Source organism: Prionailurus bengalensis, chromosome D4 (assembly GCF_016509475.1).
Source record: "Prionailurus bengalensis isolate Pbe53 chromosome D4, Fcat_Pben_1.1_paternal_pri, whole genome shotgun sequence".
NCBI lineage: Eukaryota > Metazoa > Chordata > Mammalia > Carnivora > Felidae > Prionailurus > Prionailurus bengalensis.
Window position 1 is genome coordinate 29,488,129 of NC_057359.1, and position 16,713 is coordinate 29,504,841.

At 45.0% G+C, this 16,713-nt stretch overlaps 1 protein-coding gene across 1 annotated transcript in view; it reads right to left on the bottom strand.

Moving 5' to 3' along the window:
• Positions 1–8,661: 8,661 nt before the first annotated feature.
• The window catches only part of PTCH1 (patched 1), a 64,164-nt gene continuing 56,112 nt past the window's right edge, over positions 8,662–16,713 (bottom strand). Inside the window, 4 exon segments of the mRNA XM_043566731.1 lie at positions 8,662–11,548; positions 12,080–12,635; positions 14,218–14,472; positions 15,024–15,123. Coding sequence (XP_043422666.1) covers positions 12,081–12,635; positions 14,218–14,472; positions 15,024–15,123 — 910 coding nt within the window. The 3' untranslated portion in view covers positions 8,662–11,548; position 12,080.

The following is a 16,713-nucleotide window of genomic DNA, read 5'->3' on the forward strand; positions in this document are numbered from 1 at the left end:
ATGACCCAGCAGTACCCAGGAGAAATGAAAAAAGATGTCCATACAAAAATGGTACATGAATATTTTTAGGAGATAATGAACAGGACGCAAATGTCCATCAGCTGGCTGATGATAAAAACAAACAAACAAACAAACAAACAAACAAACAAACATGGTATAGCCATGCAGTGGAATCTTATTTGACCATAAAAAGGAGTGAAGATTACTAATACCCAGAGGAACCTTGAAAACACTACGCTAAGTGAAAGAAGCCAGCCACAAAAGACCACATGCTATATGATTCCATTCATACGAAATGTTCAAAACAGAGCAGACAATAGGTTAATGGTTACTCAAGGCTGAGGGGGATGGGAAGGCTCTAGAGGAGTCACAGCTAAAAGGAAGCAAAAATGTGCTAAAGTTGACCATGGTGATGGTTGTGCAACTCTGTGAATACACTAAAAACCATTGACTTGTACACTTTAAATGAGTGAATTGTATGGTATGTGAATTCTATCCCAATAAAGCTATTAAATGAAAACAGAGTAGAGAGAAAATTTATGCAGAAAACATACTCTTGTTTCTGACGACTTTAGTCAGCCAATACATATGCTTCAAGTACACTTGTCCTATGCCCAGATTCCAGATTCTTTCCTTAATTTAACTGCTCATCAACAGATTAACCCCCACCCAACTCGTCTGCCACCACCTTAAGTTCCTTGCCCACAAATGATCACAGCCTGGCACGGAGGGAATATTTGTATTTGCTATTAGTATGACTATCTTGGAATTTGCAGCACTGCCTGAATCTGCTACCTCTTTAACTGCTCCTCATTTCTCCCTTCATAGTTTCCTTTTCTTCTCCTTTCTCCCTAAATGGGGAACTCCTCAGTCTCCATCCTCCTCCATTTCAACCTCCAATCTCTCTTGGCAGGTGCTTGTCAACTCTGCTTTCTATTCCAGTGCTCCCCAGATGGATGTCAGTCTGGACCTCTGGGAACATCTCCTTAAATGGTTAAACAGAGGTTTAAACCAATTCAAAACTGCCTCCACCCTCTCCCAGATGCATCAACTCCTCCTCCCTCCCTCATTTCAACTGCAGGCATTCCTGTCCTCACAGCTGCACACTAGGGCAGGAAACCTGGATGTCATGAATGCTGGGCTGCTCTTTCCGCACCCAGATTCAGCACTCTTCCCCAGCTGTGGGGTTGTTGGTGGCTGATGGCTCAGCTCAGTCTCTCTTTGGGAGTTGCACTTGGTGGAAGAAAGACACCTGGCCCAATATTATGCCCCTTTTCTGGAGGCAGCCTATATCCAGTGACTGGTCAATGTGAGAGTGTAGAGCTCTGGCCTCCTTGCTATAATTTGATCCAACTCTGAAGGGCCATCTCAGTCCCCATAGGACCAGCTGTGTGGCAGTTCAACTTCTCCCTCTGCTCAGTGTTTGCTTCTTTCACTGTCTCCAGTGAACATTCCCCCCCACCCCCCGCCCCCCACACATGTCCTTCTCAGAGTCTGCTTCTCATGGAATCCAACCTGCAACAATGTCAATCGCGTTTGGCTTCCTCAATCTCTTCTCTTAGTGACAATCCCAAGTCAGTGTCCTGTGAATCTGTGGCTCCCTTCATCAAGCCCAATGCCATGCTAAGTTTAGGTCATTCAGGACAAAAAACCCTGCCTCCAGTTGGCCAGACCACAAAGCCTTTCAGAACTGAAAATGTTGAGCTTTAGGTAGAGCTTGATCCAGGGTTCAAATGATGGAAGCAGTTTTGACTTCATCGTCTTATTTCCTTGACTGTGCCTTCTTCCACTGTACTGGCTCCTTTCTCAGAAACGCGGTCTTCCACATCACTCACAAGATGGGTGCATGTTTCCCATTGGGTAGCACATCTTCTCAAAGCACATCTACTCTTACAAGTTTCAGATGAAGTCTCACAACATCTAACAGATCCTAATTGGTTCCTGCTCCCGTCCTTGAACCAACCACTGTGGCCAAGTAATTATGCACTTATTGGATAGTCTGAGTCAATGATAAACCCTGGACCCTGGACAACTGTACCTGCAGTGAGTAGGCTGAGGGTCAGGAAAGGGATGGTTCCTCCAGATGAACTACAGCCAGGCACTCCACCTTTTTTTGTTTTATTTTGAATAATTATGGGAAGGTTTGCATGAAAACATACGAGAAAATAAATACACACACACACACATGCACAAGTCAACTTTGGGACAATCAGGGGGCTCTAGTATGAATTGGGTATTCTGTGACTTAAAGGAATTATTGGCAATTCTGTTTGGTGTAATAATAGCAGGGTGGTTAGTTTGCCAGAGAAGGAGAGAGGGAGGGGGTTGGGTAAAACTGGTGGGGTGGGAGGTATGGGCTTTCAGTTATGAAATGAATAAGTCACATGGATGAAAGGTACAGCATAGGGAATAGAGTCAATGGTATTGTAATATAGTTGTATGGTGACAGACGGTAGCTAGCAAGTAGTGAGCATAGCATAATATGTATAGTTGTCAAATCACTGTTTTGTACACCTGAAATTGATGTAACGTTGCGTGTCAACTACACTTCAATAATAAAAAAATCCTTCTTGGTTAGAGATACGTAATGAAGTATCTGTAGGTGAAATGGGATGATGTCTGGGATTTGTGTTAAAGTACTCCAGTAAACAATGAGAAATTGGAGGAGGACAGACAAAACGGAACTGGGGAAATGTTGCCAGTTGTTGGAACTGGATACATGGGGGTTCATTATCCTATGCTATATTTGTGTACTTGACATTTTCTGTAATAAAAAGTACAGTAAAACAAAACAAAAATGCACGTATATGTGTCATTATATTTATATATATTCGTAGGGAAATAGAAATAGAGTCTAAGGTTCTTTGTATCAGGGACTGTGGCCTACCAGAATCTGGAATGGTGCCTGGATCTAGATAGGGTATTAGGCTCAGTCACTAGTCGTGGAAAGAATGCACAGTAGAGGCAAAAAGTAGCAATGGAAAGAGTTCCCACTGGTCATACTTAAGCCTGGAGGCTCAGAAATCCATTACTTGCATTACAATTTCTAGCAAGTCTCGTAACCCCATAGGGACTTAGTTTTCTCATCCATAAAATGGGAGTAATTACAGTAGGTACTTCGTAGGGTTCATTCTCTTAACAAATACTGTACTTACATGGTTCTAGTCTTCAGGGATACAGTAGGAAACACCAGAGCCAAACATCCCTGTCCTCAAAGAGCTAACATTCTATTAGGGTAAGAAAGACAATAAACAGATAAGTCGGCAAAATATAGAGGATATTAGGAAATACTAAATGGTGTGGAGAAAATTAGGCACAAGAGGGAGAGAGGTGTGCTGGGGGAGAGGTGCGGAGTGTATTTGCAGTTTTAAAGTGGATGGCAGGGACCCCCTGAGAAGGTGACGTTTCCACAAAGACTGAATTGGATGAGGGACTGAGCCTGTGTCTGTCTGGGAGACAAAATGTCCAGTTCTGGTGGGGTGAAGAGTAAGTGCCAATGTCCTGAAGCAAAATAGTGCCTGGCCTGTTTGAGGAATAGCAAGGATTGACATCGTTGTCTGTCCAGTGGTCAGAGTGGACACCTGATTTGATATGGAGGCGTTATATTCTAAATCAGGAGTGGCAAGCTTTTTCTAAATGGCCACATAGGAAATATTTTAGGCTTCATAGGCTCCGTGGTCTCCATGACAACTGCTTAGCTCTGCCACTGTGGCATGAAAGTAGCCATAGACAATAGAAAAGTGAATGAACATGTCTGTGTTCCAATAAAACTTTACTTACAAAGACAAGTGACAGTCTGCATTTGGCCTATAGGCTGTAGTTGGCCTACACTACATCTCTCTAAGATTTTGGAAAGTAAAAAGAAGAGGAAACAACGAACACATACAACAAAGGAACTGTTCTTTTATTCTCTCTCTTCTCTCTTGGTTTCAGATTCACCACTATTCTCAGGAAATTACTTTGGTGTGGGTGAGGGACTCCTATCATGGCCTCAACTCCTCAGATGACGCTTCTGACTCAGGCTTTGCCTCTGTCTTCTCTTTCTTTCTTTTTTTTTTTTTTTAAATGTTTATTTATTTTTGAGAGAGAGAGAGAGAGAGAGAGAGAGAGTACAAGCTAGGGAGGGGCTGAGAGAGAGGGAGACACGGAATCCGAAGCAGGCTCCAGGCTCTGTCAGCATGGAGCCCGATGCAGGGCTCAAACTCAGGAACTGTGAGATGATGACTGAACCACCCAGGCGCCCCTCTGTCTTCTCTTTCTTAACTCACCACAGTCATTCCTCATGTCTCTGTGGCTTCATTCCCTCCTCAGCTCCCTGCTTTATCTCTTCCTTCTCTATTTCCCCTATTTCGCTGTGCACTCGGAGTCTCTGTCAATGTCATATGTATCGGGTTTGTTTGGTGAAATAACCAATGGCCTGACACATGCCGAGCAAGAATACCAGTATTACTGCTCCCCAGGCTGGGCCTCCACCAGTAGCATCTATCTGTACTCTATCCAGACTTCTCTTGGCGTTGCTGTTGAGAGTCTGACTTGACCAAGTAAGGGAGACAAGACAAGCCTTCTCAGGGGAGAGAGGACAAGAGAGAGGGGAGGAAATTCGGAAGGGGTCAAAGTTGGCAGGTCGGGACTTGTTACATGTGTGGGTGTGTTTGGGCTAGTGTGTGCAGGCATGATGTGTGTTTTGTAGTCCCAGGTGGATGCGGGCTATGTCCTGAGCAGTGGAAGAATAGGTCATAAATCCAGCCATCCTCCCTTACTTACACTTTGAAAATCCCACCCTAATTGTGTGTGCCTTATGATTACGAGCCATTAGAGACCATTAGTAAATGAACTATGAGATTTCAATCATGAAATGCAAACTCTCTTGTGAAATGCAAACCTAGCTTCACATATTAATTGCTTCTAATTAAGGAGGAACATTTTAGCCAATTAGCTTTTGGAATTTAAGTGTAATCAGAAGGATAATTCAGAGATTTGCTAATTGCTTCGTCCATTGCAGCTGTTTGCCTTCAGTGCAGACATATACTCTCTGTGCACAGGATCGGGCACACACATGGGAGCCGAGGTGTCCAGAAGCTCTTCTGCTGTAGTAGTTGTGTAGTTGTGTAGCAGTCACCCATACCTTTGAAAATAACACGTAAAACAAATGGCTGGGAAATGAAGGCAATAGGAGAGAATAAGAACATCAGACCGCACCAGATCTAGGGCCGAAGCCTGACTTGACTACTGAAGGCATTGGCTAATGTTAAGAATGTCATATCACTTCTCCAGATTTTTCCAGTCCCAGAGGGTAAGGACTCCTATGGCTTTAGCCTTCCATGATCCATGACAAATTCTCATGATTCATGATAACCTTCCATGATTCCACGTAAGTTGGGAGCTGAATAAAAAAAGAAAAAGCATCCATTGGATGGAAGGGCCAGGTGTGTTCATTGATGCTTTGGTCACAATGGAAGTATTATGGGCTGGCAAGTGCCCTTGCAGCCCGTGGATGTTTTGAAGAAGATCTTCGTATCTCGGTGTTCTATTCCTCTCTTTTGTCATGCCCCTTCCTCATTTTGACAGTCTTTTCCTAGTTTGGGTGGCACTTTGGCCTTTTCCACGGTATTGGCCTCACTCTGGACATCTGGCTGCGTGCCCTCTGATAGATAGCTGTTTTCTCTCCCACTGCGAAGCAGAGGGCCTCCTGCCTTTCTCCATTCCTGCCTCATCTTGCTTCTCCTCTTGCTGCAAAAGAGGCTCTCACCAGGAGTCTACCCACTGCTGCTGCTGATTGAAATTTGTAATTACAAAGATTATTCTTTTGGCATCTTAGTGTGGGCTTCAGGCTGCAATCCTCCTATAATAACTCACCAGTCAGAACTTGCTCATCAATTTCTCCTCCATCTACATGATTTTTCTCTTTATAAAAATAAAACCGGTTCTTACCCCCACCCCCTTTTCCATGAGAACACAAGCTGTTGTCCACTGTGTACAAAGATGGTACTATCGACAGAGGTATTTTCTGGGCTTGCTTTAGTGTGAACTCTTATTTTGCCTTTTTTTTTTCCTTTTTGCCTCATCAATAACTTACATCACACTCCTATGCCCTCAGTCTTGAGTCCTGTAAATAGGAAGCAGATGAATGAAGAGAACACACTCCAGAAAAAAAGGAATGTAAAGGGGTTGGTTGACTTTGAGAAAGATATGGCTGTGGTTGCCTCTTCTAGATTACACTGCTTCCTGGGCAGGTGTGGGGGGGGGGGTCTCATTGTCAGGGCACAGGCTCCCTCTCAGTTGAAAGGCTTGTTCTCTTTGCCCCAAGAAAAGAAATTCCTAAAGAGTTGGTGGGAATCAATGATAAAAAACACCCTGCCATGTAGAACGCCCATGCTTTGGCCAGGCCAAACTTAATTTGGGTCATCTCTACTGATCACTTCTTCATGGAACAGAGACCCCTGGGTCCCTCCGTTTTCCTGAGGTCTACCGAGTTCCTAACACACTGGAATGTCCCTTCAAGACCCCTGTAATGGCAGTTGTTGTAATTTCCCGGCAGGGAACTGAGGCAGAAAATGGCGTCCAACAGGCTCTAATGTGAACGATTAAACAGATTCATGTTCTAGGTGTGTTCTCATTAGGTGCAACCTTCATTAAAAGTAATTAAAATTTGGCAAATATTCTTTTTGGATGATTAATAGGCCATCTCCTCTTCTCCTTTTGGGAGGTCAGATGCCAGTTACCAAAAATGAAACACCTGCCTTTACATCAACGTGGCTGCTGCCCGAAATTTAGCAGCATGCAGCATTCCCAAAGCTGTTAAATATGCCCATCGTGCCAAAAATAATGGGGCCTTATGTTTACCTAAGTCCTGAATAAATATGGTGGATTTTGGGACACAAATCTGATTAAAAACTTCTCCCTAGGCCAACATGAAAAACTAAATTAGCTTACTTAGTTAGGTATATGTAATTTTAAAAGAATATAAAATTGGATGGTAATGAATGGGCATTTGGTGGTATAAAACATGTCTAAAGGCAGTGTCTCTCAATTTGAATTCCAATTAATGCAATTAATATTTTCCATGCCAGTTTTAGGGAGTACCAACTCCTCATGACTTTTGAATGAACCAAATGAGCATTATGTATGAAATTTACCACTGAAGGGCTTTAGGAACAGATTGCTGATTAGACCCATGGTAGGAAGATGAGGTTATAAGATAGAAAATCCTGCTTAACACTTTATGACTTTTTTTTTTTTTTAAGATAAAGCATCTATCAAGGAAGACATTGTATTACCCAAGCATCTTATTCAGTGTAGGGTCCACAGAGGTTCCAATTCTTTCAGTTGACTCTTACTTTCCCCTCTGGGCCAGACCTCATCACAACCATCACAGCTTTTGACCTTCAGATGTCTGTAAAGGATATGCGTTATCTTTAGTTTATATACGGATGAGGAAAAAGAAGCTCCAGGGTTTCAAGAGAATTGCCCAAGTCAGAGTTGGTCACCCGTTACCTTCTCAGCAGGAAGGGTGGATGAGGGTCTGAGGCCTACACCCTCCACTGAGGTCCGTCCTGCCCCACAGCAGTAGTAGAGCACCAAAAAGGAATTCCTCTCTCTGGCCTCCCAGACACAAATGCAGTTGACAGGTCTCTTCCACTGTTTCCCGGGGATGAACATGCGTTTTTGTGGAAAGACCACCCAGAGGAGTTGGGATGTCTATGCTGTTTTCAGATCTGGCCTGCATTGGTTGTGTAGCCTGAGTCAAATAATAGAACCATGGTCACATTCAGCTGGAAGGAATTTAGGGATTGCCTCTGCTCGTTCATCAGAACTATGGACAGCTGGTTAAAGCACAATTCCTGGCCTCACTCCCAGGACTCAGTAGGTCTGGGGTGGCAGTGAAAGTTCTGCTTTTCTAGAAAACTTCCAAGACACTCCAGTGCTGCCGATCCATGAGCCCCTCTTGAGTATCATCAGCCTAGGATGACCCTATCTTAAAATGGATCGGCAAACTCTTTCCCAAGGGCCACTCGGTAAATTATTTTACTACTCAACTCTGCTACTGTAGCTGGAAAGAGGCCATAGGCAGACAATCTGTACGTCAATGGGTGTGTCTGTCTTCTAATAAATTTTTACAAAAAACAGGAGGAGGCCCATGGACTGCAGTTTGCCGACCTCTCACCATGTGTTTGTAACAGTTTGGGTCTTGAGTTCTTCCCCACCGCTCTTTGCTTTCAGATCGCTAGGATATTCCTGGTCTTATTTTTCTCCATGGCTCTAGTAAAGATGGGATGTAATCATATAAACATTCAGAAGAAAACATTCTAGATCAGGTTCAATCAGCCCCGTATCATCAGCCCTCCTATTTAAGTATGGCACCTCCATTTATTTTAATAGTCATCAAATTTATCTTTATAAATGTTCCCTCTAATTATTAGGCATCACATACAAAGATGTTAAGTGATGAGGAGGGGATCCCTTTGAATGGTAATTGAGGAACTTTCTCGGTGTCAGAAAATAAAAACCTAGAACTTTTCATATATCAACAATGCCTCCATGAGGTAGAACAAGAAAGGATTCTTTAGCAATGTTACTAAGACAAATCAACAAAGTTTATGATGGCCTGACGTGCTGCCTACATAAAACACTGTAATAAAAAACATTCCATGAACAAAGACATAACCAACAAGTTATATTATTTTTTATTCATGTTAGAATTTCTATCAGTGTTTGAACATTAATATTTAGAGAGTTTGTACATTTTTGCCTTCCAAGGTTTAAAATGAGAACCACACTAGGTCACAAATGGTAACTAATACACATTTCACAATTGCATGAATATTTACTCCATCTCACTCTCTTAACACTGTTAAGCATTTTCTTTTCCTTGCTGTACTTTACAATGAAAAGCGTGCCCCACTCATGTCTCAGCAAAGTTCCAGACATCATGGATTCATCACATATAAATTCTTTAAAAATATACTTCTGTCAAAAGACTTGATGACTACTATGTACACTACAAAAATAAATTTTCATATAAATAAATTATATGGCATACTTTTATCTTTGTAATTGAAATGACACAAACCCATTTCTGCCAAAATTGGCAGACAATGAGACCCAGTTTGAATATTTATTTCCTTTAAACTCCTTACACTAAAACCTACCATGAGTCTTTAATGAAGATGTTATATACTCTGAACTATTTAACATTAGTAAGCACTCTATACAAATAAAAATTCTGTTCAAAAGTAAAACATAGCTGTAATAGTGTTTCCAATAGAAATAAAATCCCTGCATTTTTTGTTATAAACTGGCATGACAAATACTGTAGGAAAACATTCTTATGATACAAAATTATAAATATCAGCAAAGATTTAAAAAAAATTAAAACATCCAAATGAACAAACAAGACAGACAAAATAAAACTATTTTAAAGAAAGAGAGAGAGAGAGAGAGAAATTCTAGTTGCCTGCCAGCCCCCAAGTTCTCCCTTTGCCAATGTGACTACGGGAGAAAGTTCTACACCGTGCAGAAAGCAGGGCTGTGCAAACTGTCATGCGCCACACAAGCTGGGCTCAGGAAAGGAGCAAGGAGGGCATGCCACGAGCCAGAGGGAAGCAGACCTCAGAATTTTGCATCATCTCTCTCCTGAACGCAGGACGTAAGTTTTCTGAGCAGAGCTGGCTATTAGGTGGACAGACAGTGTGGCTGACAGAGGCACCAAACAGTAGATGTGGGCCCGTTGGGGCCCCTGGCACATTAACACACACACCTGGTGGCCACAGGTGGCTTACAATTAGTATCTTACAGTTTTGTGGCAAGTTTTAGGGTCTGAGGTCACTATACTGCTCGGTACTACTGGGAGCCCATTGACTTTTGACTGAGATTTTCCGTGTAAAACAGGAGGGCACAATGGAAGCTGCCATTTTTGTGCTCCTACAGTAGCTTAGTCCGGGTATCCACTGCTTCCCCGACAGTTGCTGGTCTCTGGCTAAGAGCTGAGGAGGACCAAACCTCAAAGCAAGACAACAGAATTGATACAGAAGCAAATCTTTAAAAATAATGCCTGGTTGACAGATCTGCCTCCGTATACATTCTTCAGTGGGGTGTATGCAATTAACATCTCCCTGCTCTTCGATCAATGTCACATTGAAAGAACACTAATAAGGTTGAGAGGAGGGACACAGTTTATTTAGGAAGCGTGTACTCATAATGTTAACATTAACGCACTGAGAAGGATCCTTCTGAAGCTCTCATCCTGTAGAACTTCCGACTCCATACCACCACACTGGATGCGCACTACTTATTTTTAAAGAAGATACAAAGAGATCTAGAAAGCCCCACCAACTGTGCAATTTAGGAAGAGGGGAGTTTAAATTGTAGGAACTCAAAACATCACCTCCAGGTTTATTGTGGACCCAGAATCAACAGGTTTTTCCACTCATAGCAGGATCATTGTCTCCAAAAGATTTCCAATCTGCTCTTGAACGTTTGAGGGTGTGTGGGTGTGTGTGTGTGTGTGTGTCACGAGAGGTACAATGATGCTGCCTACTCTAGAGTAACATTCATGGCTCAGGTGAGGCTCACCACTAAGCACGTTCTAGAACTCTTTAACACCAATGAAGATGAACAGATGTTAGCTCTAAACCCTGAGGTTCCAACGTCCACCACAATGACCCACACAGCGGAGCCCATCTCCTCTGAGGCATGAACTAGGAGTGTCTGGATAGCAGCCAATGATCATAAGAGACGCCCTGTACCTGAAGCAAGTCGGGCAGAGGGATAAGGCGACATTCAGGGCTAGCTTTCCACCAGCACCAAGCAATAAAGATATCCTGACTCTTCTAGCCTAACTAGGGCGGAGCCCACAAAGGGTTACAGACAGTAAAAAGAAACAAAAAAAGAAAAAAAAATCACAGTACAGTACATCGGGAAACCACACACGTGTTCACACGCACAGCCAAACAGAATCGCATCCAACTACACCTGGAGAAGCCACCGGGGTTAACGTACTTTCTTCATATCTGCTCATTAAACAACAAAATTATCACGCATAGCGTGTTTGAAAGTTAACAGTAACATTTCATACTACCACAGGGTTGTGATATGCAAATTTAAAATATTTTAAACAGAAACCTTTACAAAATAATCCTATTTCATAAGCAATATTTGCATAGAATTATACAGGTAAATTATACAATATTTAAGCAGCAGCAACATATGCTGAAATTTAAGACTAAGTTAAGCTTGGTTGTGGCACAGAGACCAATGTACAAATCAGGAGGGGCCCCGCTGTGGCCTCCCCACCGCCCACTCGGGGGGTAGGAGTGGAGAGAGCCCAGATCGCACTACTTTACATCGGTTCCTTCGTATATTACATATGTGTACACCTCTTAAATATTTATAGAACTATTTCACAAAATAATACAGTCGGTTACAGTAACACTGAACTGCTCTCCCGGTGCGCACATCTGTATAACTCTTAGCAGTTCTCTTCAAGCAGTTCGGGGGGGTTGGGGGGGGCTTCCAATCTTTGGCCTCTTTGCTTCAGATTTTACTCACCCTTTGAAAGAAAAAAAAGGAAGTCAAACTAAGCAATGGGTATACGAGTCTGTATATTCAGAAAGCACAGAAGTAGGCAAACTGCTCAGTGGTATTAGAACTCAGGCTGTGGGTGCTGGGTGGAGGGCATGAGAGGCTGATCTGGGGCCTGGCGACACGGATGTGTTCACTGTGTAACCGACGCATCGAGCTGTATGTGTGGCATACATACCTGTGGTGGGGCTTTATAAAGCCTGAAAACCAGGTGAAAAGTGCAGCTGTTAGCGCCTTTGTTAACTTGCACTAACCCTCAACAGGTGAGCAGCGAGGTGAGACACCCAGTTTGGGGCTCCATGGGTTCCCCGAGGATGGCAAAGCTTGGACATGGCATCCTTGCCAGGGAGATGAGAGGTCACTGGGGCTCATTGTGGGACATACCAATGCCCAGGGGCTCCCCAAGGATGCAGCCTAAAGAACTCCCAGGGAGCTCTGCCCTCTGTGCCCCTGGGTGCCCCTCCATTGCTGCCGAGGCCCACCCACCAGCCGCACATACCTCAGTTGGAGCTCCTGCCCCGGGGCCTCTCCTCACATTCCACATCCTGCAGCTCTATGACTTCCACCTTGGAATCCCTCCTCTCGCACCGGACGTTAAAAGGCACGTGGGGGTCCTCAAACAGCCCGTGGTCAGTCTCAGAGTAGTCCCCGTAGCCCGGGCAGAGACCCCCTCGGGGGTTCCGACCGGACCCGGGCCCGGGGGCAGGTGGCGGGTGCACGGCAACAGTCACGGACGCCGAGGCCGTCACAGTGGTGATGGGCTGGCAGTAGCTGGGCGCAGAGCTGCCCATGGCAGTGAATGCTGGGTGCCGAGGGTTGTTAGAACGGGCTCCCCGGGGGCCCGCACGGTCCCTATTGCTAGGGCCAGAATGCCCGTCAGTAGAAATTTCAAAAGCGTCTCTGCGCGGTCTGTAGGGGGGTGGCCGTGAGCCTTCTCTGGTGGGTTCTCTCCGGGGCTGCTGGCCTGGCCGTCCTGGAGGCAGGGACTCTGAGTCCAGGTGGGTCTGCTGTCGAGGGTTTGAGGGTGGGTGATGTCTCGCTTCGGGATGGACCACCTGCAGAGGGCGAGGGCAGGTTAAAACAGGCGGGGTGCTAACCCCAGGCGGGGCATCGCCCCCCGCCGCTCCCAGCCTTCCCTTCTTGGCTCCGGTTCCCGCTGGCCACCCACACACAGCTCTTCACCAAGTGCTCAGTCAGCCCCACAAATGGCTGGGAGAGGCCCCCGGGAGCCAACTGGGCCTTCCACCCACAAAAGAAAAACTTGTTCTTTTAGAACCTCCACGACGTGGCAGAAGCCTTATTTGGACCCTATGTCTAGGCTTTCTGTAGCACAGCTGGCCAGACACATACAGCTGCTGCCCATAAATGCAGGGCTGTGGTCGGAGAGCACCCGGGCTGCCCCCCTCTCGGTTTGCCACTCCACCCTGTGCCGCACAGTCAGATCCCAAGCTCGTCCTCTTTGTGAACTGCTGAGCATCTGGCTCCAGCTCGCGCAAATGCAGCACGTCGGCAGGACTGTCTATACCTATGCTGTTGAGGGCGGTAGCCATTAGGAGCATATGCCTATTTGCATTTAAATTAACAACAATTCCAAATTCAGTCCCTTCGTGGCACTAGCCACATCTCAAGTGCTCAACAGCCACATGTGGTGAGTGGCTACTATACTGGCAAGCACAGAGGGAGTGTTTCCATCATCGCAGAAAGTTCCATGGGGCAGTGCTGCTCTGTCCGGTTGTTAGGAATCTGGTTTCTGGGTCTCTATACAAAGCATGGAGCAACACAGTGGCCACATCAATCAAAAGGACCGTGACCAACTTCAAAGTCGTTCAGCTTGTACCTATTTTTAGGCTCCCGCTGAACAAAACCAGATTCACACTGCAGCTCAGCAGGCATCGTCACGGGGGGTAAGAGGAGGAAAATTTAGGTTATTTGGTTGGCCTCTCTCTCTTTCATGGAAGGGCTGCTCTGGCCTGGGACTGGAATACCCATTTCCTGGAGGGACAGCAGGAGGCCCTGAGTTGGAGCAGCACGCGCCTTAGAACCTTCCTCAGGTTTTGTGTGCTGTGCTCTAGGCCTGGGGGGCTAAGGACATCCTAGGGAGCATGGCTGCGGCTCTTAGAGCCTCCGAGAAGGGGCTCCCAGGCTGCTTATGGCTGTCCTGAATTACTGAAGGCTAAGCTTCTCTGCTCCCTCCAGCTCCTTCTGGTAAAATCTTGGACATTAATAATTGAAATAATTTTGTACCAAGGGCAATTAAAAGTAACAGAAGTGAGAGGAAAAAAAAATTCCGTTGGCAATAAAAATACCACTACATTAAAAACAAAAAGTATTATTCTAAAATGATATACGGCTTAAAAAAAAAAAAAAAGCAAAGCATGCTTTACCTCTGGCCCTTAAACTCAAATTATACTTAGCCCAAACAAGACACATACCAATGCTTTTTGTAGCTACTGTTACTGGCCCCTGCCCTTTTCAATCTATATGAGATAGAACCACACGCAACTCATGTTTTTATAGTTGGAGTCAAAGATTGGCAATTTCATAGGATTCTACCTAACCTATACTTTATTTTTAAATCCTATCTGTCTGGGATTTGCTGCATAGAGGAGGCAGGGGCTGGCCTCTAGGGTGACTTACTGTAGAGCGGGCAAACACAGGGTTTTCTGTGGCTTCCACGATCACTTGGTGGGCAGGGCCCCTGGTGCCCTGCTGGGCCTCGTAGTGCCGAAGCTCTTCGCTGATGCCCGACACTGTCGTCTGAGAACTGTACTCTGAGTCAGAGGAATCAGACCCATTGTTTGCATGACCAGGGGGCACGGCAAACCGGACCACGCTGGGGGGCGGCTCAGGGGAAGGGGTGGGCAGTCGGTTCAGCCCATTGGCTGGAGACACCTATTGAAGGAGATTCCATGTTAAAAGTGTGATCATCCATTTACCTGCTGGTCACAGTTAAAGTGCAAAGCACAGTATTTGTTCAGGGGTCTCTGCACCCATCCCCCGACTGCCCCAGCCTCTCCTGCTATCCCCTCCCCCACTCTGCCACCTCGAGGACCATCAGGCCTGACAGCTGGAGCAAAAGAGCTGCCCTCTGCTTTTACACTTTGGAAAGGCAGGCTGTGCCCCTCTTCCTTTGATTCAAGCCCAGATATTCATCTTGAGTGGAAAATGCTTCACTGATACCGAACTACACGACTCAGGCCGCCAATCAGTTGGTTTAAAAAACCCAAACAAAACTAGTCCTGCATCTCCCAAACTATTAAATTGAAGAGGAAAAAAGCCATAGTTTTTCTATGAAAAACATTTCATAATTACTGAAATATTTTGAAAAAGTAAACAATCGGCAATGTGGGTCTGCCTAAAGATCTAAACGAACAGTGACACAAGGAAAAACAGCATTCAGGTGGCCTGGGGACTGTCCATTACAGCCCGGCATAATTACTGACCTCAGGATATGGTCCAAAGAAGGACAGCAGGACTGGAAGCAAAACCAGTCCATTGAGAACACCCAGGATTGTTAGGATTGCCAGGACAGCAAAGAAATACCTTGAAGATAAAAGGGACACAGGAACATTCACTGTGGCAAAAGTAAGAGCAGCAAGCCTTCACGTGCCCAAATATTACACAGCGCATCAAAACCCCAAATTAACAAAACCCACACAGTTTAAAAGACTGTGGTTCAGCACGACATTAGTTTTTTTTCTCTTTTTACCTTGTGACTCTTGAGGACTACATTCCACAACCCAAAGTGTTAGTTCGTGAAGGGAAGAGAGAAAAATTAGTTTGTTAATTTGCTGAAATCTCCTGGCATGTAATGTTATTTATGAATGTGTTACACAAACACAAAAATATGGAATGTGAGCTGAATGGCTGAGCAGATTGGAAGCACAAATACAATGCAGAGGGGCCCCGTCCGTGAAAACCCAGCAGAAGCAAACAAATGAAGTGAAGGGTGTAGAATTTAAACAATTTAGCTCAGGAGGAAAAGCAGCCCACTTCTGCAGGCAGCTAATCCACTGTGAAATGCTTCAGCATCTTAGAGCAGAATCTCTAATTAAGTCTCTAGCGTATCAGGTAAGGCTTTCCCTGGGCTTTCATTAATCACAACTTTCTGCCTAGAATTCTGTGAGTTCCAGTTTTACCAAACAGCTCCAATTGCAACCTTTTTAGAACACAAGAACCAGCTTTCTGCAGAGAAAACGCTGCCCATTCTGTGTGGGGGAGGGCGGTCCACAATGAGGGGGCTGCTCTGCGGGCCAAGCTTTTGTTGAACAATTTAGCATCTCTGAATACTCTTGTTTTGCGTCAGCCAATTCAAACATAAAGGCCGCAGCACCATGAAGAAGGGGAGAGTGCGCAAGTGGCCCTGCTTTCCCACCATTGAGGGCTAAGGTCTGGGATCCTTCATGAATACCAAGGTAAACCTGTCAGCCCGGGAGAGCTGCTGGAGGACACTCCACACAGCTGGAGGGAGTGGGCTCCACACAAACGTGCATTTCTGGAACTAAGTGTAGGGTGATTTTGCTGCAAGGAGGGGCTGCGGTGGGGGGCGGAGAGCTCAGGATGTTCTGGGAAGAGGGAGGGCAAGATATCTATCTGTTAAGGGTCCTCTTGATCATAAAACAGAACAGGCACCAAACTTTGCCATGACTCTATATGTTTCGACATTAGATGAAAGGAGAGAGATTCCCTATAAAAATACAAATACCTTGCAGCTATTGTAAACACTAGAAACTTCTGAACTGCATTAGTAAAAACCAAGCCGCCAATGTCTTGCTCTAATGTAAACTGCTGGAACTTTAGGCTGAAGCATATATCAGCAGCAGGCATTAAGACATTTGCATCCCATCCATCTAACTGTAGAATAAACAGACCAATTAGATTTCTGACGGCTTAGCGTATACAATGTCTGCTCATTTAGTTGACCTCAGAGAGGGCTTTATCAGGTTAATCCATCCAGTTCTAGAAAATGGGAAGCCCTTTTAAGTGCTTGAAACAAGAACCCTGATATCTCTGGGAGAGAACAGGAAGTTATGGGTTGGATGAGAGCTGGGATTCTGCCCTCCATCGTGGTTCCCAGCTGGTTGCTCTAATTCTGGCTACGTTTCCCCTCTGTGTCTCACTTAGTGTCCCCAC